This window comes from Anomaloglossus baeobatrachus, chromosome 2, assembly GCF_048569485.1.
Source record: "Anomaloglossus baeobatrachus isolate aAnoBae1 chromosome 2, aAnoBae1.hap1, whole genome shotgun sequence".
NCBI lineage: Eukaryota > Metazoa > Chordata > Amphibia > Anura > Aromobatidae > Anomaloglossus > Anomaloglossus baeobatrachus.
Genome location: NC_134354.1, coordinates 192,969,292 through 192,996,121, shown reverse-complemented (window position 1 = coordinate 192,996,121; position 26,830 = coordinate 192,969,292). Strand labels below are relative to the sequence as shown.

At 44.4% G+C, this 26,830-nt stretch overlaps 2 protein-coding genes across 5 annotated transcripts in view; one reads left to right on the top strand and one right to left on the bottom strand.

The window, feature by feature from the left end:
• The window catches only part of LOC142291211 (cryptochrome-1-like), a 117,678-nt gene extending 103,267 nt beyond the window's left edge, over positions 1-14,411 (top strand). For both annotated transcript variants that reach the window (XM_075335567.1, XM_075335568.1), the window contains 3 exons: positions 3,026-3,123; positions 3,545-3,655; positions 11,028-14,411. In XM_075335567.1, coding sequence (XP_075191682.1) covers positions 3,026-3,123; positions 3,545-3,655; positions 11,028-11,188 — 370 coding nt within the window. In that variant the 3' untranslated portion in view covers positions 11,189-14,411. The remainder of the gene's footprint in view (positions 1-3,025; positions 3,124-3,544; positions 3,656-11,027) is intronic.
• The window catches only part of CD53 (CD53 molecule), a 75,447-nt gene continuing 62,959 nt past the window's right edge, over positions 14,343-26,830 (bottom strand). For all 3 annotated transcript variants that reach the window (XM_075335569.1, XM_075335571.1, XM_075335570.1), the window contains exons 6-8: positions 24,364-24,462; positions 20,422-20,505; positions 14,343-18,024 (exon numbers count right to left, since the gene is read on the bottom strand). In XM_075335569.1, the coding sequence (XP_075191684.1) occupies positions 17,953-18,024; positions 20,422-20,505; positions 24,364-24,462 (255 nt within the window). In that variant the 3' untranslated portion in view covers positions 14,343-17,952. The remainder of the gene's footprint in view (positions 18,025-20,421; positions 20,506-24,363; positions 24,463-26,830) is intronic.

The window sequence follows — 26,830 nt, the reverse complement described above, 5'->3', positions numbered from 1 at the left end:
TTTTTAATACTTCATATGAAACCCTTTATTAATGATGACAGCATCAAGACACCCCCTGTATGGAGAAACTAGTCACATGCATTGTTTAAGTGTGATTTTTGGCCATCTTTCCACACAAACACTCTTTAAATCCTGAAGGTTCCATGTACTCTTTCTATGAACTCTCAGCTTTAGTTCCTTGCATAAATTTTCTGATGGATCCAGATTGGCTGGGCCATTCTAGCAGCTTTAATTTTTTTTTTAATCCAATTAAGAGTTTTCTTGGCAGTGTGTTTGGGATCATTGTCTTGCTGAAATGTCCATCCTTGTTTCATTTTCATCATCCTTTTTGATGGTAGACAATTTTTTTTATCAAGAGTGTCTTGGTACTGTTATGGCCATGGGTATTCCAATATAGGTAAATTAAGCCTATCTCCTAGCAAATTCACCTGCCTCAAATGGGTCCTGTATGGACTAGTATCCTTAGCTGAAGAGTCCCTAGTGGCTTCTGCTCCTGAAACACTAGTAAACCACAACTCAGACATGTCTGCCTAAAGTCTGTTAAGTTGTTCCTTGTACCTCCCTAGGAACCAGAACGAAGATAGCTGTAGGATATATAATGCAGGATAAGGAAAGCATGCAGAGATAGGTAAAGACCCAAAGTATGAAATTCTTAAACTCATGCACAAGTGGTAAGGCAAGTAGCAACTGCAAGGTAAGGATAGCCTCCTGCAACATAACTACCGACAGGAGAAAGGAGTACGGTAAGTAAGAAAGTGAGACAGCAAATAGCAAATACAAAGCTGGTCCCTGTCTGTCAGACAAGAATCCTTTGCAGTGGAACTGGAACTTCTTAACAGGATCCATATAGGAATATAGCCAGCAGAAAAAGCTATATAAGAAGGGTATAAATAGACACACCCGAAATGTGATAGGACAAGGAACCGAGCAAGAGCAAATAAAAACACCTGTTGACCACAAATCAAGAAGAATAGACGCAAAGGGAAAAGACAATCAGTGCTTGGATGGGGGTTGACCATGCTGTGGCTCAGCAGAGAAAGAACCTGACCACAAAATAGAAGGTCACTGGATTGAATGCCAAGGCATGACAGGTACATTTGTCCAATCTTCTTCCTTTCAATTATATGAAGTTTGCTAGTGCCATATGCTGAAAAATATTCCTACAGCATGATGTTCCAACCTCCAGACATCACTGTTGGTATGGTGTTTTGATGTGCTATGCATGCCTATTGACCTCCAAATATGGTGTGTATTATGGCATCTAAAGAGTTCAATTTTAATCTCATCTGACCAGTCTCTATTCTCCCAGGATTTCACAGGCTTGTCTAAATGTTGTTGAGCTAAGTTTTAACACACTTGAAAATGCTTTTTGTTCAGTGATCAAATCTTGCGTTGAGTGTGCATAAAGGCCATGGATACTGAGTGCATTTCCTATTGTTTTCTTTGAAACAATTGTACCAGCTGATTCTAAAGCTGAGTTCACACATAGCAACAATGACGTCGCTGTTACGTCACCATTTTCTGTGACGCAACAGCGACCTTGTAAGTCGCTGTTATGATCGCTGCTTATCTGTCAAACACAGCATAAACAGCAGCGATCATAACGACACGCGTCGCTGTGCTTCATGTGCAGAGAGCAGGGAGCCACGCACACTGCTTAGCGCTGGCTCCCTGCTCTCCTAGCTACAGTACACATCGGGTTAATTACCCGATGTGTACTGCAGCTACTTGTGCAGAGAGCAGGGAGCCGCGCACACTGCTTAGCGCTGGCTCCCTGCACTCCTAGCTACAGTACACATTGGGTTAATTACCCGATGTGTACTGCAGCTACATGTGCAGAAAGCAGGGAGCTGCGCACACTGCTTAGCGCTAGCTCCCTGCTCTCCTAGCTACAGTACACATCGGGTTAATTACCCGATGTGTACTGCAGCTACATGTGCAGAGAGCAGGAGCCGGCACTGGTAGTGTGAGAGCGGCGGACGCTGGTAATGAAGGTAAATATCGGGTAACCAGGGAAAGGTCTTCCCTTGGTTACCCGATGTTTACCGTGGTTACAGCTTACCGCAGGCTGCGAGAAGCCGGCTCCTGCTCCCTGCTCGCTTCATTTCGTCGCTCTCTCGCTGTCACACACAGCGATGTGTGCGTCACAGCAGGAGAGCGACGACCAAAAAATGAAGCTGGACATTCAGCAACGACCGGCGTCCTCACAGCAGGGGCCAGGTCATTGCTGGATGTCACACACAGCGACGGGACGTCGCTGCAACGTCACAGAAAATGGTGACGTAGCAGCGACGTTGTTGTCGTCGTCGCTGTGTGTGACACCTCCCCTAGTCTTTCTGTAGCTCTCCAAAAGTGGTTCTTGGCTCTTAAAAAAACTGTTCTGATAATTATTTTCACTCTTCTATTTTAAATTTTGCAGTTGAGCACATGGCTATAGCCGGTTTATGGTAAAATTATGTTCTTCCCACCAAGGATTAGGGCTGCAACGGTACTCACCAGAACCTTTAGTAGTTTAGAAATTCGATTGTAACCAATGCCTTTAGTATGTTTTGCAATAATAAGGTTGTGAAGGTCTTGAGACAGCTCACTGGTTTTACCAATTGTGACAGTTTTTTAGTGTGGCACCTTGGTAATGAGAGACCTTTTAATGGCCATCAGTTGAACCAGCTGATATTATTTTTCAGTAAGTTGCCATATTGCTTTCTAATTACTGATAGATTTTAGCTGATGCCATGACTTTCCATAGCTTTTTGCACCTCTATTTCTTTATGTGTTCAATACTTTTTCCTGGTGTCATTTTTCATTATTACACATAACTTAATTTATGGTTTGATTTCATCACCTGAGTGGATTGGATGGGTTGTTACTGACTTCTAGTTAGAAATTCTTGTGAATAGCACTTTTTAGAAGTATATTTACTTAGAAAATTGGTGGCGTGTTTAATACTTATTTCACTCGCTGTTTGTTCAACTTGGAAACTTTGTTTTAAAATATTAATGTGTGTAATATAAATCTTTCTTCATAGAAAATACTTGCCTCTATTAAAGGACTTACCAGTAAAATACATTTATGAACCATGGACAGCACCAGAAGAAATTCAGAAGCAAGCTAAATGCATAATTGGTGAGCTATTTATCACTTGAAGATTTAAAATCTCCTTAAAGAGGAAAGTATGAATGCCTTGAAGCATAGCTTATAAAATAGTTTTCTTCAAAGTAAAAGGGTAGAAAAACTTGTATTTAACTTCTAGCAAGAAAAGAGATAATACTTAGTGATGAGTGAACTGCTAGATTCTCGGGTGCTCGGTAAGCATAACAAGCATTTTGATGCTTGGGTCCCCTGTACTCGATTACTGAGTAGAATGGAAATTCAATGGGGAACTTGAGCATTTTTCTGGAAGATTTTCTGGAAAAAATGATTGAGCTCCCCATTGACTTCCATTGCACTCAGTAAACGAGTACTGAACACCCGACCTTGTTATTTTTAAATTACATTAATTGATTCATTTGGTTATTTTATTTTCATTTTATATATTTTTTTTAAGGCCAAGATTATCCTTTTCCCATGGTGGATCACAAAGTTGTCAGCGAACATAATTTGCAATTGATGAGGCTGGTTCGCGAACAGCAGCATAATACTGCACAGCTTACCCAAGGTAAAAATAGTAGATAACAAATTATTAATCAGATTGTACAATATGATCTGGCAAGATATCGAATGGAAATGAAAGATTTATCCTAGCCTAATAAATAATCATCTGATAAACTACAATATGTAGCATATAATTCAACCACAAAGATTTTCTTTGCAATTTTTGCTGGTTTCAGTAGAACCTCCTCCCTCCCCGTTTGCCTTTTGGACTCTTATAGTTTTCCATCAGTTGATCGATCAGGGTGCTTGCTATTGGCAAGAAAGGCTTATTCCAATCAGCGTGCTGGAGCTCAGTTCCATCTGCCTGTCCCTTCTTCATTGACAGCACCTGCTTTTGGGTCTACTTTTCCAGATATGATACAGTAATGCCACCGTGGTGGCATGCTTCAACCATCAGGGTGGAAGTCTTAAGGCCCCGTCACACACAGAGATAAATCTTTGGCAGATCTGTGGTTGCAGTGAAATCATGGACATATTGTTCCATTTGTACACAGCCACAAACCTGGCACTGATTGTCCACAATTTCACTGCAACCACAGATCTGCCGCAGATTTATCTCTGTGTGTGACAGGGCCTTTACTCGAATGCCATCAATTTCAGCAATTCACATACCTGAAGTGGACTATTGAGCCACAAATTTTTTAAGATGCGAGGGGTTAGCCACAGGAGAGTAGTCACTTCATCCGGGGGTCTTCAGCCAGATTTGTCTTTGTTTGGGCACACCGGATGTCGATCTATTGGTATCCAAACTGGACTACAAGTTGCAAAAGTTTGTAGCCGACATATTCGCTATTCCATGGTCATATTTCGCATTCCCTTATCTATTTCCATTACATATCCTTCTACCCAGGCTTCTTAAAGGAAATCTCTCACCCTTTTATGTTTTTTTAGTTATTAATATGTGCATACAGGTGGCATAAAGATGAAATTGGCCATACCTGTATGCCTCCTGGATGAGGAGTCCTTTGGCAAAAATTCTCTTTTATATCTTCTAGGCTTTGGGCATGTCCTTACCCAGAATATGAGCTGCCTCCAGTCTTCATTATACAGGATTCCTCCTATCCTTCTCTCCCCTGTTGACTCTGTAACATCAGATGCGTTTGCGGAAACCTCGCGCCTGCACATTGTGCCTGCCGTCCCTTGCTTCACTATTTCGCTCTTCTCTGGGCAGAGCCTTCATTTTTGCTGTGCACAGGTGCCAGGGAGTCACTGCTGCTTCACAGTGCAGGGGAGAGATAGCAGACATAATGCGCAGGTGCGGGATTTCCGGCCATGCACCTTACATCACAGGGACTCTGAAGGGGAGGAAGAATCCAGTATAATGAAGACTGGAGGAAGGCCCATCTTTTGAGTAAGGACATGCCCCATAACACAGAAGATAAAAAATATAAAAGAGAATTTTTGCCAAACAACCCATCATACAGGAGGCAAAAAGATGTGGCTACTGTAATTTCACCTCTATGCTACCTCTATGCCCATATTAAGAACTAGAAAACTCAAAATGGTGACAGATTCCCTTTAAGAAGATTAAGGCAGCAGGTGTTTGCATCATACTGATTAAATCAGACTGGCCCTTTAGATTCTGGTACACAGACGTGGTCAACCTCATTGTAGACGCCCCATAGACCTTCTTAGCCATCTAGATCTGCTTTCCTTCGGTCACCTCTTCCAATAAATTTCACAAATTCTCAATTTAACTTATTGGCTTTTAAAGCTGTGGTCAGGTCTTTCTGACCCAGTTGCCCTGACAAGGATTAGGACAAGGAAACCCTCCTTGTTGTGTATCTATCATCATACTTGTAAGGCCCATTCTCATTGTTACTCCAACGACTTCAATGCAGTGTTTTTGTCCCTACCAATTTGTCTCTCCTCTGTGCATCATGGAGTCAGGACTAACCCCTAGTTACCCCTTAGTTACCTAATGGGCCAGATTTCTACCATAGTCCAGAGAGATCTGGCTTCAAAGTCTACGATCAAAACTTTTCTCCAGGGGTTGTGCACTTGAAGCCATGCTCCTGTACGTCCTCCATCATGGATCTTTGAGTCCTCAATCTTGTTTAAGATGTTCTTCAGTCCCCACCTTTTGAGCTAATGAGGTACATCTCGCTGTCCCATCTCTTCTGTAAGGTGGCTTTCCTTAAAACAATTACCCCTATCAGGCGGGTTTCAGCGCTGCCTGCCTTCCTCCTGTCGCTCTCCATTCCTTATTCTTTACTTGGACAAGCTAATGTTGCAGCCGGTACCTAATTTTCTTCCTAAGGTGGTTTCGGCTTTCCACATTAATGGGGCCATTTTCCTTCCTTCTATCCTTTGCCCTGTCATTTTGCTAAAAGAGCTTTGCACAAGCTGGACGTGATCAGAGCTGTGCATCACTACTTTCCTGTCACAGCTCCATTTAGAGGCCTTGTTTTTCATTCTAGAAGGATGACTGATGTGACCATTGCTTGCTGGATTCTATCTGCCATTCTGGAGTCATATCAGGCTGGCTAAGGCCAGATTTCTTCTATTCACATTTAGAGTTCACTCTACTCGTATTGTGGGAGCCTCCTGAGCATCCGGCACCAGGCATCTATTCTGACTTGGTCATCAATTCACATATTTTCTAAGTTTTACAGGGCTCATACCTTTGTAGCAGCAGACACAATTCTTGGCAGAAAGGTGTTGCATTGAGCAGTTGCTCATGTGGTAGCATAAGTGAGATAGATTCTTCCTGTGTGAATTTTGTTATTCCCCACCGCAGGGACTGCTTTTGCGTGTCTATTAGTTCCTGTGTACTCCAATGACGTGCATGAGAAATTAATATTTTTTTCTCATAGGCTTCATTCAAGAACAGAGCACCCTTCCTTGCTTGTCTCTTCGGGCATACATTTAGGCCCTGTGCGCACTAGGCGTTTTTACCCACAATTTTACCCGCGGTTTTGCTGTAGAAATTTCTTGAGAAATGTTTGTAATCTTCCTGCAGACATTTCCCAGCAAAACCTATGGGAAAAAAAAATAGCTGTGCGCACACTGCGTTTTTTTCTTAAGAAAATTCTTTCTGAAGAATTTCTTGAGAAAATTTCATGAGAAAATGTGCATGTCACTTCTTTTCCACAGGTACCCCCGGTATTTCACTCCATTCACTGTAATGTAATCACGAAATACTGGGGGTATACTGCAGGTAGCAAATGATGTGCGGTATACCCTCGGTATAGCCGCGATTTACCTGCGGTAATGCTCATCACTGCCTGCGGTTTTGCAGGGGAATTATGCCAGGAAGAGGAAGCGGAGCAGAGTAAACACACACATCACACTCCCTGGACGACGCACAGAAGCACTTCCGTGTGACGTCCAGGTGCCCGTGCAGTCTGTGTCCTGCTCCAGCCCCGCGGCTGCCTGCACAGCAGTGTCAGTGTCTACCCGCAGTATCAGCAGCTTCTCACCCTGCAGTGTGTGCAGCCGCGGGGATGCCGAGCGCTTCTGTCAGGAGGTGAAATGAGATCATTACCTGCGGTGATGATCTCCTGCCTCTTGACGTCACCGCTGTCACTGCCGTCTATGCCCGCGGCCCGAGACTGTCACTAGCGGTGACGTCACGGGCTCTCGTGATACTGCTGAGAACGCGGAGGGCATAGAAGGCAGTGACAGTGCTGATGGCAGGACTGCAAGAGATCATCACAGCAGGTAATGATCTCATCTAACCTCCCGATGGCAGCGCTCGGCATCCCCTGCAGTGACCTGGGCTGACCTATTGATGTTAGCTCAAGTCACTGCATTGCTCTCCAAGCTAATGGGGAACATTCTGTTCTTCATTGACTGGGACAGTGACTATGGTATGGATCGCCGTGGGACCCACTTATTGGATTACGCCGGACCCGGATTTGATTGTTCTTGTCAATAAATTGGTGAAAGAGGGAATGTGGGGAGTGTTTTTTCAAATAAAACTTTTTTTGTTGTCTATTTTTTATTTCTTACTGACTGGGTTGGTGATGTCGGGTATCTGATAGACGCGTGACATCACTAACCCCAGGGCCTGATGCCAGGTGACATTACACATCTGGCATCAACCCCATATATTACCCCGTTTGCCACCGCACCAGGGCAACGGGATGAGTTGGGACGAAGCACCAGGATTGGCACGTCTAATGGATGCGCCACTTCTGGGGCGGCTGCGGCCTGCTATTTTTAGGCTGGGGAGTGTCCAATAACAGTGGACCTCCCTAGTCTGGGAATATCAGACCCCAGCTGTCCGCTTTACCTTGGCTGGTGATCCAATTTGGTGGGGACCCCACGTTTTTTGTTTTAAATTATTTATTTAATATAAAATAACAGCGTGGGGTGCCCTCTGTTTTGGATTACCAGCCAAGGTGAAGCTGCCAGCTGTGGTCTGCAGGCTGCAGCCGTCTGCTTTACCCTAGCTGGCTACAAAAAATGGGGGGACCTCACGTCATTTTTTTTTAATTATTTATTTATTTTTTGGCTAAATACAAGGCTAGGCACTCTTTAGTGCCACATGAAAGTCACTAAAGGGTGCCAGCTTAGAATATGCAGGGGGGTGGGACATTATATAGGTCTTTCTCATCTATCTATCTATCTATCTATCTATCTATTCATCTATCCATCTTTCCCTCTATCCATTATCTGTCTATCTATCGATTATCTATCTATTATCTACATTATTTATTGCAGTTCAGCATAAAAAAACGCAGGGACCAACCTGCGGAAAAACCGAGGCAAAACCGCGGCAAAACCGCATGTGTTTTTCCCACGGTTTTGGTGTGGTTTTTTACCGCACCTGCGGTAATCTTCAACTCCCAGAAGTTTCTCAAGAAATTTTCTTGAGAAAAATCACTTTTCTAGTGCACACATAGCCTTATGTTGTTTTCCTCTCAGGGTCTTAGGGGTACTTTACATCCTGCGACATCGCTAGCATCGGCTAGCGATGTTGAGCACGATTGCACCCGCCCCCGTCGCACGGCTGATATGTGGTGATCGCTGCCGTATCGAACATTATCGCTACGGCAGTTTCACACGCACATACCTGCTCTGCGACGTTGCTGTGACCGGCAAACCGCTTCCTTTCTAAGGGGGCAGTTCGTTCAGCGTCACAGCGACATCACAGCAGTGTCACTGAACCGCTGCTCAATAGAAAAGGAGGGGAGGAGATGAGCGGCCGGAACATGCCGCCCACCTCCTTCCTTCCTCCTTTTCCGGTGGACGCAGGTAAGGAGATGTTTGTCGTTCCAGTGGCATCACACATAGCGATGTGTGCTGCTGCAGGAACGACACACAACATTGTACCTGCAGCAGCATCGATATTATGGAAATGAACGACGTGTCAACGAGCAACGATTTTGCACGTTTTTGCGCTCGTTGATCGTCGATCATAGGTTTGCAATGTCGCTACCGGCGCCGGATATGCGTCACTAACGACGTGACCCCGACGATATATCGTCAGCGATGTCGCAGCGTGTAAAGTACCCCTTAGTTTAAACCATGTATTATGAAAAAGATGTAAAAATGATTTGAATATCTGAGCGAAAAAAAATGTTAAAGCTTTTTAAGAACTCGTTGATGAAAAAAAAAGAAAATGTGCTTAGCCGGATTGGGGGGAAAATGGCCTATTCTTGGACTGGTTAAAAATTAAATTTATGTGAATTAACTGGTAGGCAAGCACACAAATACACTTTTCAGTATTGGCCTACTGTCTGTCCTTACCCGATTCTGTCCTGGGAGCCTCTCAGCAGCCCACGAACATGCAAAACATACACAGTGACAGACCACAAACAGCAACAAGAAGATACAGTATGAATGGTGGGGATGGGGCCACCAAAATGATACTGAGAAGAAGGGACCTGAGTGTGAGTAGACTAGATGGTCTTGTAGAGTGTCGCAGGTCACATACTGCCGCTAACGTTGGCTGGCCAGGACCCGATGGCGACTCACACTCACAAGGAGACCAACAGTTAATTTCAAACAACAATGGTTCATTCTCTACATAAACGTTACACTTCATATAGTGGGCAGATATCTTCCAGCACATTACAGTTCTACAATGCATATTCAGTCGTAGTTCCCACTGGGTTGCTTTAGATCTTATTGGTTCTGGAAGTTTAAGCATAAGCCAGCCCATTGTTAAAGTACAACTTGTGACGGCCACATTCCTTTGTATCAGCTCCACGATCAGTGTCCTTACAGGGGTAGGATCAGAGGTCTCATCATCATGGTCAGAATAGAGCTTGCTATCTCAGAAGCTAAGGTAGAATCTGCTCAGATAAGCCGACTACTGTCACATGCCAGTTAGAATCAACCTGTTATCTTGACATCCTGTCCTCTGGCTCCTATTGAATGGAGCCATTCTGTTTGGGGATCGGTCTCTCATTTCTACACTGTTCACACTCTGCGTCTCAGTCAACTCTTGAGGTTCACACTATCTTCTCTCCAGTCTTCTTTCTTCCCATTACTGCCACTAACAACTCCAGTTTGTGAGCTGCCAGCTGCTCCAGTGTTTCATGGAGCAGGCTGGAGGTCACAATTCCATACAAATCTATGTATCTAATTAAGAGCTTCCTGCCAGTCAGAAGTTAGTCACAAGATGACGGCATGGGATGGGAGTGACGATGAAAAAGGTGAAGATGTCGTAGGGTGTATATAAGACTGAAGATCGGGGACTTAGACTTAAAACATCACTCCAGTGTTGAAATAAAAAAAAAAAACACTGGAGTGATGCTTTAAATAGCAGAAGCATAGAGAGATGCACTCACTGTTTCATTATGTAATAAACAGTGCTGTGTACAGACCATTTAGGTCAATGTCTGCCACAGCCTATGATTCCCAGATATAATGTGGATCTCTAAATGAACAGTACAACCACCATAATTAGCGTTGACACCCACTGGTTGAACTCATTACCCTGCTTCTAAGGGTATGTTCACACAGTGCATATTTTCAAACCACAAAGATGCAGCGTTTCTGGGCCCCAAAAATGCACAAAAACCACACCTGCAGCAAAAACGCATACGTTTTTGTTGTGTTTTTACCACAGTTTTCCCAATGCGTTTTTTTAAGTCAAATCTGTTGACTGGAAGGGCTCAAAAATGCTGGAAAAATGCAAAAAGAATTGACATGCTGCTTCTTCAAAAACTAAGCCAAGATGCAGACAATAAAAGATGCCCAGTGTGGACAGCAAAATAGAAATCATGCAATAAAAGATGCACTGTGTGAACATAGCCTATGTCAATGTACTCCACACAAAAAACAGACAAATACGTCATATGGCACAGATCAACTCTACACCTTGGAGCTTAAAAACCTCTGACAAAAACTTGCACTTTCCACTTTCATTTACATTTTTTTTTTTACAAATTACTTGAATTTACACTACTAATCTGTTTCAGATGCTGCTCATGACCCTATGGAGCTGGACATCAAAGACTGTTTAAGACAAAATAAGGAACCAGATGTTTCTGAAAACTCAAATACAAAGCGCAGATGCCTCGAAGACACAAGTGTAGAGACTGTGAAATCTCTTGACCCTTGCAAACTGAAAGTCTGTTGAATGCAGCATAGTATGAGCTGGATTTCTTATATAGTTGATATCTCAGATATCGATTGCTTAATTTTCTTTGAATTTGTCATTGTCAAATTTGGTTTTGACCACATGAACGCAGGAAATACGCATGCGTTTTTCTTGCATTTTTTCCGCGTTTTGACCGCGTTTTACATGCATTTTCAGTGCTTAAATTGAGATGCGTTTTCAATACAAAGACACTACTAAATAAAGTTTGAACATTCAAACAGTAGGAAAAAAATGAAAAAAAAAAAACAAATTGTCATGCTTTAATGCTTTAAATCATACAATATAATGTTAATTTTCAGGAAAAGATTATTGATATTTCTTATTTATTAAAAAATTAAATTTAAATTATGGTTTGACTATTTTTTTTGTCAGGCTGAATGTGAGGGCAAAAGGAACCTCTTGACCTCACTATAATGCCAAAAACGCAAGCTTTAATTTTGATAAAAAAGCATGCGTTTTGCATCAAAAATGCATGTAAAACGCTAGGATTTTGATTTAGGATGCGTTTTGAAAAGTCTCATTGACTTCAAGGTTAGCAAAATGCTGCCAAAATGGCAAAAATAATTGACATGTTGCTTTTCAAACGTAGAGATTTTGACAAATTTTTGTCACACAAAACCCAGTGTTTTTGGATGCATAGTGCGCACACAATATGCCTATTTGCCATAGACTTTGCTTGGAAAACAAAACTCATGCATTTTGGCATTAGAACGCTGAAGTTCAAAACGCTGCGGAAACGCATGAAAAAACGCAACGTGCGCACATAGCCTTACATTCAAATTCCATGTAAAGTAGATAGACGATACTTTATAAAAACAAAAAGTGCCTAAACACTAACAGGCAGGTAGTTGTCACCTACCTATCTGTTGTGCCATGTCATCGCCAACATGGAGCAGTTACAGATCGGTCCTTTTGGCGATTCTGCAGCTCCCATGAATGTCTCGAAAGCAGAACTGTGGCTTCTCATCTGCTTTGCTTTGTAGATGGGCGTCACTGCCAAAGTCATTCTGATTGATAGCCGGCTCCCCCAATTAGGCAGCGGAAAGGTAGGAACTACCTGTCTGTTAGTGCTTATGCCTTTTTTTATTTTTAAAAGTCCCAGATAAATCCTTTATGTTTCCTGTTAGTTTAAATTGGAACTGTACTTTCAACAAACTTTGCATAAATCAATAGTACTGGCGATTATATTAAACTTTGCAATGTTTCTTAAAGAGAATCTATCAATAGGTTTTTTCTACGTTATCTCAGGACAGCATGTTGTTGGGGTTAAAACATAGATCTCAGCAGCGCTATAACAGCCTCCATATTAAGAGGATTTCTAATGCATCAATAGAATAGAAGGATAAGGGGAGAAGTACAGCGTAGCCCAAAGAAATGAGTACTCAGAGAGAATTGCCAGGGAGACAGTCTTCCAGTGAACTGATCTAATAAGAACATTTTTCCGAGAGGTCTGCCTGTCTGCATGTGTGGGTTCAACTTCAACAGTGAGTGCAGAAAACACTGACCAGCTATTACCTCCTGCCTGTATATAGGTATCCATCTTGTTGTCAACACTAAAATTAAAACTGTTCATTCCAAAGGCGTAGTTGTTTTATGATTGAAGATCAACTGCATCAACACCTGTCACCACCATCAGACTCTGCTGAAGAGACAGCTACAGTGAAAACATATCTCATGGTTATATTCCTTATTTATTTGAAACTTTGTGTGTCTGCAAAGTGGAATGGATTATCTGTGGCAATAAGCTTGGCCACCGTGTGGCAGAATACAGGCCAGCAGGAGCACAACCCCTGCTGCATAACACACAAGGTTACCACACCATGGGAGAATAGTCTTCCCCCGTGGTACCCACATAGCTTCTCATACAGCCAGATCAGATACCCACACTTTGCACTGACGAGGGGCAATCACCCCGAAACACCGTGTCTGCAAATTGGGATTCTGATCTGGCATATATCCTAGGTCATATTAAAAGGCTTGTTAAAAGGCCAATTTTGACTTTTAGGATTGCTGCTTCCAATAGGTGGTGCTAGAGTTTGTCTCCTTTCCTGGAGAGATAATTTTTATTATGTTGAGTACCGTGGACAAAGGAACATCAAGATCTATGGAGATGGATTTGTAACCTTGATATTGTTGGATATTTTTCAACGATATTGGTTTTCAAGTCCTCAGTACAGTTTTCTCTTTTCTCTTCTTCTCTTTCAGTTCTGCAGTCTTAGACTGGCGCACACGTACACACACACACACACACACACACACTCACACACACTGCAAAGATTGAGTCAACTTCACTTTTGATCTGACTTTAGGTGTTATTTTCGTATTCTCCACACCTGTTATTTCCAACATGTGAGTTTGAATGAGCATCACTTGCTTGAACAAAGTTGTTGACCCATAATTTTGGAAAGGTGCTAACAATTTTTTCTTGCCCATTTTTGGAGTTTTGTGTGAATTTATGTCCAATATGCCTTTTTTAATGATATTTTTTTTGTGTTGTTCCAATACACAAAAAGTAAGTAAAAATTCCTCAAGTACTTTCTGTTGGGTTTACCTGCTTGAAAAGACTGGCGGTCTTTAAGTGGCACAATCCACACACCAATTCCGGTGCATATACTCTTAAAACCTACGTGTGAGCTGATCGTGTGCTACCAATAGGTATGTGACACATACAGCTGTTTTTAATAAACTACAATCTTGGAGTATCAAATGAACGTAGGTAAAAAATAAAGAGAAAAATGAAGAAAAACCTTCAAATTACCCAATGTTTCCCCATTTGAAAATTAAATAAAAAAATGTTTTTTGGTTGCTGATTGTCCCTCCAAAAAGTATAATAAAAAGCAAAGGAGACATAATTTATACTCTAAAATACCAATTAAATCATCAACTCACAATGCAAAATAGAAGCTCTAAAGCCGCTCCATCGAGCAAAAAATATAAATGTTGTGTCTCAAAAAAATGGCTAGACATGCCAAATGTTTTCACTTATCTAAGAAAAAGCTATACAAGATTGTAATCATACTAACCTAGAGAATCAATAAATGTTGTAATAACAAAACCCTATTAACGATGGTGGAATTGGGATTTTTTTTATTTATTTTATTTTCTTTTACTGTTTCAAGCATTTTTCTTTCTACATCCTTTGAATGATATATGCAGTCCTATTGCATCTACATTTTTATATTTTATTGGGACATTTTTTTTGTGACATTTTTCTTTTATTAAAAGTTCATAAAAGCGTATGTCTCCATTATTACAGAGTTGAAGAAACCCTTTTATATACATATTTCACTCAGAAAACAACACGTGAGGTATCTATTTGGCTAAAAAATTCACAATGACACAGTTACATGTATACTTTTTAATACATTATATCTTTAAGAAACTGTGGAAAAATATTCAACACTATTTTGTAACAAAAACAAGCTGCTTTCAATAAATACTTTGCAAGTAAAACACAGTACAAAAAAATAGCAAAGGCCAGTATAAAATAGCTACATATACATTAGATTAATTCTACTGCCAACCATTAAAGGGAATCTGTCACCAGGTTTTTGCTACTTCATTTGAGAGCAATGTAATTACAAAAATAGATCCTGATTCCAATGATGTGTCACTTAGTTTACTGGGTGCAGACGTTGTTGCGGCGCCCCTGACCTAGTCAGGCACCACAGAGTACTGCACCCATGCTCGGACAGTACTTCCAGGTAAATCCAAAGGCCGGAAAAGGGTGTGTACGCTCAGACACATAGCAACCAGGTCTCCCACACCTTAGAGGGGACCCTTGGGCAGACCCAAGAGGGGGCTTTCCTCCACATCTCATCTAGGGGTGTAGGGGAGGGGCTGGAAGCTAAGGTGGCAGCGGCTGTAAGGAAAGTAGGAGGAGCTAGCCAGTCTGGTAGCAGAAGGTGCGAAAAGAGGGTTGCTGGAGGAGAGATGCGCGCTGACACGCTAGTCAGACCCTGCATGTGTAGTAACCGTTGGCGGGGGAGAACGGTTACCAGCAAGTCGGTCAGAAAGATGCTGAGGAAGTCAGCTGGTTGTGTATGGAGTCTCCTGGTGACTAGGCATGCATGGGGGAGCAGGTCCCTAGAGTAGACGTCCATTTAATGATCTGCTAAACCTGCCGGTGAGGGGAACCACAAGTCCCACACCAACCAACTAGAGGCCGAGCCTCAGCAGCAACAAGGGGCCCCATAAGGGGGATCGAGCCTGGAGCTATCTCCCTTGGTCCACGCTGCCGGCAAACGGGCCAAAAAGGGGAGAAAAGGCAGTAGCGACTTCACTGGACGAATCCCACGGTACTTCAAGTCAGGGGTTATCCGAAACAAGAAGTGCTAGGAAGGCGAGTTAACAGTTACCCTTAGACCGGCCTAAAGGATACCTGGTTCCTCCTGGTTTATCTCAGCATCGCCCGGGTTCCTCACAGAACATCTGAAAGTGAGTAAAGAACAGTTGAAAGCCATCTTGGACTGAGACTGTGTTATTCTGGGACCTGTTGTTCTACACACCCGAGCCCCTGGGGCCAGCCTCACTCATGGGAGGCTACACCACCAGACTGCAGACTCCATCAGCCCCAGACGCTCGTTAAACCTGCAGTGGCGGTCACCCATGTCCCTGACTGCAAACCGTGAGTGGCGTCACGACTCCCATGTAAATAAACCTGACATACCTGTGGCCAGAGATACCAACAAGTGGAGACCCTGTGGCATCCCTGAAGGTGGAGTGGTGTCCCTGGGGTGATTGCGGCAGGTGGGCAACACATTGTGACTCAATCAGAGTTCTTAGATATAGCATGTAGCAGAGCTCAGAAAGCCAACCCCGCCCACACCACAGCTTTCTGTGTACATTGTCTATTGACAGTGAGCTGCTTATCAGAGGAGGTGTGGTCAGAGGCAGATAATGTTTTACTCATAAAACATTCATTATAAGTAAACAGCAGCACACAGCTTAATAAATGACACATCTCTCAAATCTGTGTTTCAGCCCCATCTCTTAATGTCTTCAGATTACATAGCAAAAACCTGCTGAGAGATTTCATGTAATGTTATGTTCCCCTTACTGCTAACCTAAGTTATCACATTTTTCTGATCCTTTTCGGAGGTAAGAATGTCCTGCTTTGCAGTGCCATTCAAATATTCAATAGATCCAAATGCAATCTGGGATCCATCACAATTCATGAGCATGCATTTTAAACTCATTCTTTAAAGCTAATAAATCCATTAAAAGAAATCTGTCAGCAGGTTTTTGCTAGCTCATCTGAGAGCAGCATGATATAGACAAGGAGATTCTGAATCCAATTGTGTATCACTTAGATTACTGGATATAGCCATTCTGACAAGATCAGAATTTTTCCATTTAGTCATGCAGCAGAGTCCAGAGGGCTGTGCCCGCCCACACCAGACTCTCAGTAGAGATCATACCTTGACATTGAGATGTCAATCACAGCAGGGGGCTTGTCGGACTGCCATGCTTGTGAGTTTCTAGTCCTGTAATGATAAGGGTCCAGCTGCTTAAACAAACATAGCAAATAAACAAACTATCAGACTGTGACAACACCAGCATGCCTGAACTTTCTTTGTTACACCTTGCAGCATGCTGACTTCAGCTTATGTAGTAAAAACCTGCTGACAGATTTTCATGAAACAGATTGCTCAAGATTTTTCATCAGGTGCATACAACTCCATGTCTCAAGGCTTACTGTTTGTTAGGGGAGATGTGCTCCTGAATGATTGATTGTCCTTAGGACTAGTGGCATGTATGCCTTTATAGCATTGGAGAGGCACAAGGAGACTGAGTGCATCAGAGCAGCACTTACAAACTATTTAGGAAAGAGCTTGTAAGTGTTGTGCACTTTGTGTAGGATAACGGCTATCACTGACACACTACAATGACCAGTAACTCATGCAACAAGCAGTAAATTTAGGCTGCGTTTGCAGATTTGTTGCATTTTTCAGTGCAGATTTGTAACAAAATCTGAAGGATTTCCTGATGTCAGTAAAGTGAATGAGAATCCTGAAATCTCATACACACGTTCAGTTTTTTCTCCTTACACATTTCGTGCTGAAATAAATCTGCAGCATGTCAATTCTTCACTCATACTTACACCCATACTAATAAATGGGAAAAATCTGCACTGAAAACACATATAAAATGCATTTTTTGTTGCTTTTTTTCCTGCCAAGAGATGCAGAAATGGTGCAGAATACTTTACCTGTGCATAAAGCTTTAGAATAAAAAATCCCTCCAGTCATGAGAATAAAGAGGATTTTTAATAAGAGGTAAGTTGCAAAGTTGCTTGTTTATACAAACGTTTTGCTGTTGTAGCCATTAAAGTCATGACACTAATGTGAACAGAGCTTAAGCTACCAGATGAAACATATAAAGAATACCAGAGAATCACTGTAATAGCACAGCACAACATATCGTGCAACATTTACATTAATCTATACAGGTGACCTTTGTAGGGAATGTCACAAAATAAAAAGTAGTATTGTGTTGACGACCGTTTCAAAAACTTGCAGACTATGAATATATTTGGAAGCAGTGACGTCACTTTATAATCACGGTCTTCTTATAAAATAATCTGCGGCATTTTAGAACAGCCAAATACACTGATGTAAGCTATGCAAACAATGCAGGATTACAGCCATGGATATTTTTAAAGTTTACTTTTGCTACTATATAGACAAAACACAACCACACATGGATGATCTGGTGATCAATGAGGCCTGGGCTTTCCATCTCTATTTAATATAAGACCCACTGCTTCTTGAAATGTGGCAGTATAATGTCAATGCGAAAGACATTCCCAGAACCTGCAAAGTAAAACAGACATATTTAGTTATCAGTAATGAAAGGGTTTTTCCATGCTAAGGCTGGAGTCACATTTGCTTGTGACTCACGTGAAGATCGCATCGCACTGCCCGGACTGTCCGCTGGCTCTTCTAACAGGAGCAGGTCAGCTTCATGTATTTCTATGCAGCTGACTTGCTCCTGTCAGGAGAGCCGGCAGCCAGTCTGGGTGATGTGATGTGATCCTCGGGTAAGTCACGCACAAGTGTGACTCCAGCATTAGGCCGCTGTCCCACTTGTGATTGCCTCGCGTGTATCTCTCTCGAGTTTCGTGGTGCATTACCCATCACGGATTCACACTCAGCTCACATGAGCAGGTTGGCTGCATAGAGATGCATGTAATCAACCCGCTCCTGTGAGCACAGTGTGAGTACGTGATGGGTGATGCACCGTGAAACACGCAAGGCAATCGCAAGTGGGACACCGGCCTTAAGGCTGCTTTACACGCAGCGACATCACTAGCGATGTCGCTAGCGAAAGCACCCACCCCCGTCGTTTGTGTGTCACGGGCAAAACTTGCCCGTGGTGAATAATATCGCCGGTACGCGTCACACAAACTAACCTTCCTAGCGACGTCGCTGTGGCCGGTGAACAACCTCTTTTTTAAGGGGGAGGTTCGTGCACCGTCACAACGACATCACACAGCGGGCCGCCAATAGAAGCGGAGGGGCGGAGACCAGCCGCATTAACGACACGCCCACCTCGTTGCCGGAGGACGCAGGAACGCTGTTGTCCGTCGTTCCTGGGGTGTCACACGTAGCGATGTGTGCTGCCTCAGGAACGACGAACAACCTGTGTCCAGCACCAGCAACGATATTTGGGAAAGGAACGACGTGTCAACAATCAACGATTAGGTGAGCATTTTTGATCATTAGCGGTCGCTTGTAGGTGTCACACGCAATGACGTTGCTAACGAGGCCGGATGTGCGTCACGAGTTCCGTGACCTCAGCGATCTCTCATTAGCGATGTCGCTGCATGTAAAGTGGCCTTTAGAATAAAAGTCTACAGTCACAAAATGTGACTGAAGACTGCAGAGTCCTATATCATGGTATTCCCAGGTAAGTCATATCACTGTATGTATGCTAAATGCATCCAGCTTTTATCAGTCAAAGTTAATTTAGATTAGCTGGATGTGATTAGATTGCATCTGACTGCTATTATACAGGCATATATTTGGCGTCAAATGACGGCCCACTCACACTGGAAATACCAGGTAATCCTGACAGTGTGCACACTACTCACTGTTTGGCAGTTTGCAGTCAGAGTGACTGCAGAATTATGTCCCAAGCCTGGACTACCTCTTTAACTTTCACAGATAGGGCTCATGCGCACGTAACTGCTGAATATTCTGCAGCGATTTGACAGCACATGTGCTCTTCAAATTGCTGCAGAAACACTGGATAATGGATGCAGTTTTTTGTTTAAAAAAGCCGATTTCATGCGCTCGGGCTGCTGCCCCCACTATAGACAGAGTGGGAGCTGCATCCAGAACGCACAAATAATGGACATGCTGCTGTTATGAACGCACGGTTTTGGGTCAAAATTTTAGCACCCAAAGCACTGCGTTCAAAAAAGCAACGTGCGCACGTGTCATGCACAATCTTCATAGATTGTGCAGGGGACGCAGGACACATGCAATTACGCAACGTGCGCATGAGCCCATATTTGGTAAAGGGTTGTTCACACCGAGTTCCTGACTTTCATTCAAAATATAAGCAGTAACTCTGTGCCGACTCTGTTTCCTAATATATCAAAACTGTGACTGAAGCCCTCATTGAGTAATAAAGGGGTATGTGGGGGCTTCTTCCAGGTCTCGATAATTTTCACTAGCTTGAAATATGGTATTAAAAGAAAATCTAGTATGCCACGTGCACACGTTCAGTATTTGGTGAGTTTTTTTCCTCAGTATTTGTAGCCAAAACCTGGAGAGGAACAATCAGAGGAAAAATATAATATAAACACGGGCACCACTTCTGTATTTTTCACCCACTCCTGGTTTTGGCTACAAATACTGAGGTAAAAAACTCACCAAATACTCAACATGTGCACGTGGCCTTATCTATTATAGGAAGGGGGGGGGAATAGTACATTGCCAGATTAAATTTAAAGTTGCCCTGTAGTCCTGGTCTGAATGTCACATTTTCTGTATGCATACAATGTTTCCCATCTCTATTTTGACAAAGTGCATCCAATTCCTTCAATTGCCATTCAGACCATTATTACGCTGCACTCACTTACATGTATTTCCAGAACTGGCTTTGGATATAAAGAAAATTATAAAGAAAAGCCAAAAACACTATATGCTACTGCCCCTACAAGTATACACCACACTGATAAATAGAATGACCTTGGCTCTTACCTCTATAAGAGAAGTGCAGATGGTAACTATCCCGACATAAAGGAAATTTTTTTCAAACCACTCTCTGAGAATATCGGCACATCCCTTCAGAAGAAATTAAGAATAGTCATCAGCCGGTAGATAAATGCCAGTACATGAAATAAAACATACATTCTTTGTTTTATTACGTCTTTGTATTTATAGTAATTCCAGCATGCTGTCTTTGGGATGTTATTATTAACTAGAAGGTGACCCGATTCTACGCATCGGGTATTCTAGAATTTACGTATTGTGTAGTTAATGTATGATTTTTGTTTTTTTTTATATATATATATATATATATATATATATATATATGTTGTGTGTAGTTACCAAGTGTTTGTGTAGGGCGCTGTACATGTTCTGGGTGTTTTCTGGGTGTGGCGGGGGGTGAGAGTGGTGTTGTTTGTGTGTTGCGTTGTTTGTGGAGCGCTGTGTGTCTGTAGCGTTGTGTGTGTGTGTTGCGTGGTTTGTGTGGGTGTGGGGTGTGTGTGTGTGTTTTGGTGGGAGGTATGTTTTGTGCAATGTGTGTGTTGTGCGGCATGTGCGTATATTTGTGTGTGCCGCGGTGTTTGTGTGTTGGGTGTTGTGTGTGTGCGGCGTTGTCTGTGTGTGTGGGTGTCTGTGTAGGGCGGTGTTTGTGGTTCCCAGGGTGTGTGTGGTGTGTTGTGCAGTGCGTGTGTGGCGGTGTGTGTGTGTGTGTTTTGGGGGGAGGTGTGCACCCCCCATCGTGCTCCATCCCCCATGCTGCGCACTCCCCACCGTGCTCCATCCCCCATGCTGCGCACCCCCATCGTGCTCCATCCCCCATGCTGTGCAACCCCCATCGTGCTCCATCCCTCATGCTGCGCACACCCCATCATGCTCCATCCCCACATGCTGCGCACCCCCATCGTGCTCCAACCCCCATGCTGTGCAACCCCCATCGCGCTCCATCCCCCATGCTGCGCACCCCCCATCGTGCTCCATCCCCCATGCTGCACACTCCCCATTGTTCTCCATCCCCCATGCTGCGCACTCCCCATCGTGCTCCATCCCTCATGCTGCGCATTCCCCATCGTGCTCCCTCACCCATGCTGCGCACTCCCAAACGTGCTCCATCCCCATGCTGCGCACTCCCCATTGTGCTCCATCCCCCATGCTGCGCACTCCCCATCGTGCTCCATCCCCCATGCTGCGCATTCCCCATCGTGCTCCATCACCCATGCTGCGCACTCCCAAACGTGCTCCATCCCCATGCTGCGCACTCCCCATTGTGCTCCATCCCCCATGCTGCGCACTCCCCATCGTGCTCCATCCCCCATGCTGCGCATTCCCCATCGTGCTCCATCCCCCATGTTGCGCACTCCCAAACGTGCTCCATCCCCCATGCTGCGCACTCCCAAACGTGCTCCATCCTCCATGCTGCGCACTCACCATCGTGCTCCATCCTCCACGCTGTGCACTCCCCATCGTGCTCCATCCCCCATGCTGCGCACCCCCCATCGTGCTCCATCCCCCATGCTGCGCACTCCCCATCGTGCTCCATCCCCCATGCTGTGCACCCCCCATCGTGCTCCATCCCCCATGCTGTGCACCCCCCATTGTGCTCCACAGTCACACATCAGACAGTATACACGCACACATCTGATCGCATACACTCACACCCCACTTCTGCCTGTGCCCTCCGGTGGGAGGTCCCAACAGCTGTGCTGCACGCCGTGCTCCTCTGCTTTCTACCGACACGCACACACCCGATCGCATACACGCACACACCCGATCGCATACACGCACACACACACTGACGATATCGCACATACGCGCTCACACACTCACAACATCCGGAGATACCACATGCTTCTGGCCATGTGATCCTCCGGCAGGTCCTGGAAGATCACTGCACGCACAGGATCGCCGCCAAGAAGCAAGCGATATCACGGGATGTTGTGAGTGTGTGGATGTGGTGAGGTGTGTGTGAGAGTGAGTGTGATCTGATGTGTGTGTGTTCTTATGTGTGTGCGTGTGTGTGTGTTCTGCCGCTGCAGGTGCAGGACCTTGATGCGCTCACCTGGGAGCCGGTGTACGCTGGTAACCATGCTAGACAATATTACATGGTTACCAACGTACCCCGCCCACCGCTCGCACGGGAGCCCACACCAGCGTACGCCGTCAACCCCAGCAATGCGAGAGTATGTGTCGGCTGGGTTGGCGGCGTACGCTGATGTGGGCTCCTGGGGGTACAGCACTCACCTGGGAGTCGGGTCTCCGTGTCGTTTCGGGGAATGCGTGCAGGGGGCGGGGCCAGAGCGAGTGTGCAATGCGTGAGGGGGGCGGGGCGTAGCCAAGTTGCTAATGCGTGCAGGGTGCCGTGGCGAGAGGCCAATCCGTGTGGGGTAGCGGAGCCTGGGCGAGCAGCCAATCTGTGCGGGGAGGGCGGAGCCGAGGCGAGGCGAACGGCCAATCCGTGCGGGGGGGCAGAGCTGAGGCGAGGAGAGCGGCCAATCCGCTGTTTGTCACCGTAAGGACACAATTTTGAAGCAAGACAGACAGACAGACAGAAAGACAGAATAAGGCAATTATATATATAGATGACTTCTATGCCTGAATTCCCAAGATGAGTATGGTATTTGGTGCATTTTTAACCCAGTAAACTAAGTGATAGATTGTTGGAATCAGGGTCTCTCTTCCTTTATTATGCAGCTGTCAAATGACTAAAGTGGGCTTTACACGCTGCGACATCGCTAGCCGATGCTAGCGATGTCAAGCATGATAGCACCCGCCCCTATCGTATGGCCGATATGTGGTGATCGCTGCCGTAGCGAACATTATCGCTATGGCAGCGTCACACGCACATACGCACATACCTGCTCAGCGACGTCGCTGTGACCACCGAACCGCCTCCTTTCTTAGGGGGCGGTTCGTTCGGCGTCACAGCGACAACACTAAGCGGCCACCCAATCAAAGTGGAGGGGCGGAGATGAGCGGGACGAACATCCCGCCCACCTCCTTCCTTCCTCATTGCTGTCGGGACGCAGGTAAGGAGAGGTTCCTCGTTCCTGCGGTGTCACACGTAGCGATGTGTGCTGCCGCAGGAACGATGAACAACATCGTTACTGCAGCAGCAACGATAATTGAGATTGGGGGGATGTCACCGATGAGCGATTTTGAACGTTTTTGCGACAATTCAAAATTGCTCATAGGTGTTACACACAACGATATTGCTAAAGCGGCCGGATGTGCGTCACAAATTCCGCGACCCTAACAAGATCACTTTAGCGATATCGTAGCGTGTAAAGCCACCCTTAACAAAAACCTGGTGACAGATTCCCTTTAAGAGGTTTGCGCCTTTTAATGAATCAGGTGCCTTGCACTACAACAAGTCCCCCTTCTAGACTGTTGTGAAAGCATTGGTTTGGACTGGGCCATAACATGTTATTAAGGCCAGTGTCACATTTGCGATTGTCTCATCACGTGTATCTCGCACGAGTCTCGCAGTGCATCACCCGGCACGGACTCACACCACACTCTCCTCCTCTCCTCACAGGAGCGGGTTGGTTGCATAGAGATGAATGCAACCGACCCGCTCCTGTGAGGAGAGTGTGAGTCCGTGACGGGTGATGCACCCTGAGACTTGTGCGAGATACACGCAAGGCAATCGCAAGTGTGACACCGGCCTAAAGCTAAGCTAAGCTACAGGAAGTGTCCAAAACGAGCAGTGTTATGTAAAACATGATATTCCAAAAAGACACAAAAAACGCAGCTGAAAAAACACAAGTATTCTAATTTAGCTTAGAGGTGCAGAAAAGTTTACACCGTGTAAAAAAGAAGCACGGTGGACAACAGATTTCTATAAATCCCATCCACTTTGCTGGTCCTGCAAAACCCATCTAGTGTGTTTCATCTTTCTGCAGACCGTGTACCTCCTGATTGTGCACTTTTTTTTACCTTAAATGCATTATTCCCATTGCATTTGTCTTCTGGACAACATGAATTGGGAATGTCTTTATTCCAGTCCGATGAACCATTGACTCCACAGCATTGCAACTAGAAAAAGCATTACATAGAGTTATTACATTTTTTGTAAGTTTTAGAGATATTAATATTTCAACACAACACTAAACATGTTAAGATAAATATCATTTTAACCTATCTAAAAATTATGTCTGAATTCTATTGGAAAAGATTTGTCAATGACAGTATTGAAAAAATGTTATCTTACCTCTGCAGGTTGGCAACCATCTGTAAATTCACGAAAAGTCCATAAAAAACATGTGGTTTTTTTTGCGGCCTTGTGTAGTGTCCGGGCAAAAAAACCCACTTTTTTTTTTGCAACGCCCTCCCAAAAAAAAAACCTCCAAAAAAAAGTACGGTAAGTGAAAGCTGCCACGACTGCATAATGTACAATCCAAAGAATATAGCAGCACACTGTACATGGTAATATATATGCAAATATTGAATATATGAAATTAAACATATGAAGATAATGTACAAATTAGCCAATTCATGAAAGACCATCAGCCACAAAAAGGAAATCTGATGTGCCTAAGTTAAATACTTGTCAAGCATGACTCCGAGGCAGAAAGCCTACACATATAAAGGAAATGGTAGGGTCCAGCACTAACCAAAAACAATGTTAGGCCGATGGGAAGCAGTCACCACCTCCAATATTAATAACTAATAGCCAGAGTCAGAATGATGATCCAGGACTCAGGTAGACTGCAAGAGGTAAGACTAAAGGCCCCGTTACACGCAACGACGTATCTAACGATATATCGCCGGGGTCACGGATTCCATGATCGTTAGCGACGTCGGTGCGTGTGACACCAACAAACGGCCATTAACAATCAAAAATACTCACCTTATCGTTGATCGTTGACACGTCGTTCATTTTCAAAAAATCGTTGATTGTTGCAGGACGGAGGTTGTTCGTCGTTCCCGAGGCAGTACACATCGCTACGTGTGACACCTTGGGAACGACGAACTACAGCTTACCTGCGGCCGCCGGCAATGAGGAAGGAAGGAGGTGGGCGGGATGTTACGGCCGCTCATCTCCGCCCCTCCGCTTCTATTGGGTGGACGCTTAGTGACGCCGCTGTGATGCCGCACGAACCGCCCCCTTAGAAAGGAGGCGGTTCGCCGGCAACAGCAACGTTGCTAGGCAGGTAAGTCCGTGTGACGGCTCCTAATGATTTTTTGCGCCACGGGCAGCGATTTGCCCATGATGCCCAAACGACAGGGGAGGGTGCTTTCACCAGCAATATCGCTAGTGATATCGCTGCATGTAAAGCCCCCCTTAAGACTAAGGTAGACCAAGAGGAGGAACAGTAAAATAAAAAAACTGACACGCTATAGAAGACAGAGAGGACCCCACTGATCATAAGAGCTTACATTCTACAGGAGAGAGAAGACCTTCCTGATAAGTGCTTACACATGAGAGAATTGTGAAGATATGCAAGTAGAAAAGGGTTAATACACAATACAAAAGAGAGAGAACTCTGCTGTCCATAAAAGCTTACGCTCTACAAAAGTGAGAGAAAGAAGACCTTGCTGATCATAAGCGCTTACATTCTACAACAGAGAGAGGACCTAGCCTACTATAAGAGCTTACTGTCTATAAAAGAGAGAGAAAGGACCTCTCTGACCATAAGAGCCTACAGTCTACAAAAGACTGAGAGGAAGCGAAGACCGCACAGACCATAAGAGCCTACACACTACAGAAGAGAGAAAAAAAGAGAACAGTATGAGAAATCCGATGTGACCACACAAAAATACATGAGTGCACTCGTTGATGCTTCAGCAGTATTGGCAATGGTGCCAGGTTAGTTTGTTTTATTATGCAAACTGCTAATCGAATCTCTGTGTTTGATTTTGGTGAAACTGGAAACTTTCAGGAAATTCAATCTTGATCCTTCATGGATTGATCCTCTCATCTCTAATTATTATTATTATTATTATTTATTTATAGCGCACCATTAATTCCATGGTGCTGTACATGAGAAGGGGTTACATACAGAATACATACACAAGTTACAGTAGACAGACTAGTACAGAGGGAAGAAGGCCCTACCCTTGCGGGCTTACATTCTATAGGATTTTGGGGAGGAGACAGTAGGTGGGGTGTAGATTGGGCGGGCAGCGGCTCTGCTCGGTGGTCGGGCAGCGGTTCCGCTCGGTGGTCGGGCGGCGGCTCCGCTCGGTGGTCAGGCGGCGGCTCCGCACGGTGGTCGGGCGGTGGCTCCGCACGGTGGTCGGGCGGCAGCTCCGCACGGTTATAACACTATGGGACATCAGATTTCATTGTCATAGCCGGTCGGTTCTCATGAATTGGCAAATTTGTGGATTCATATCTTCATTTTATATCATCTATATAGTGGTAATGCAGTACTAATTCCCAGCAGTCCCATTAACAACA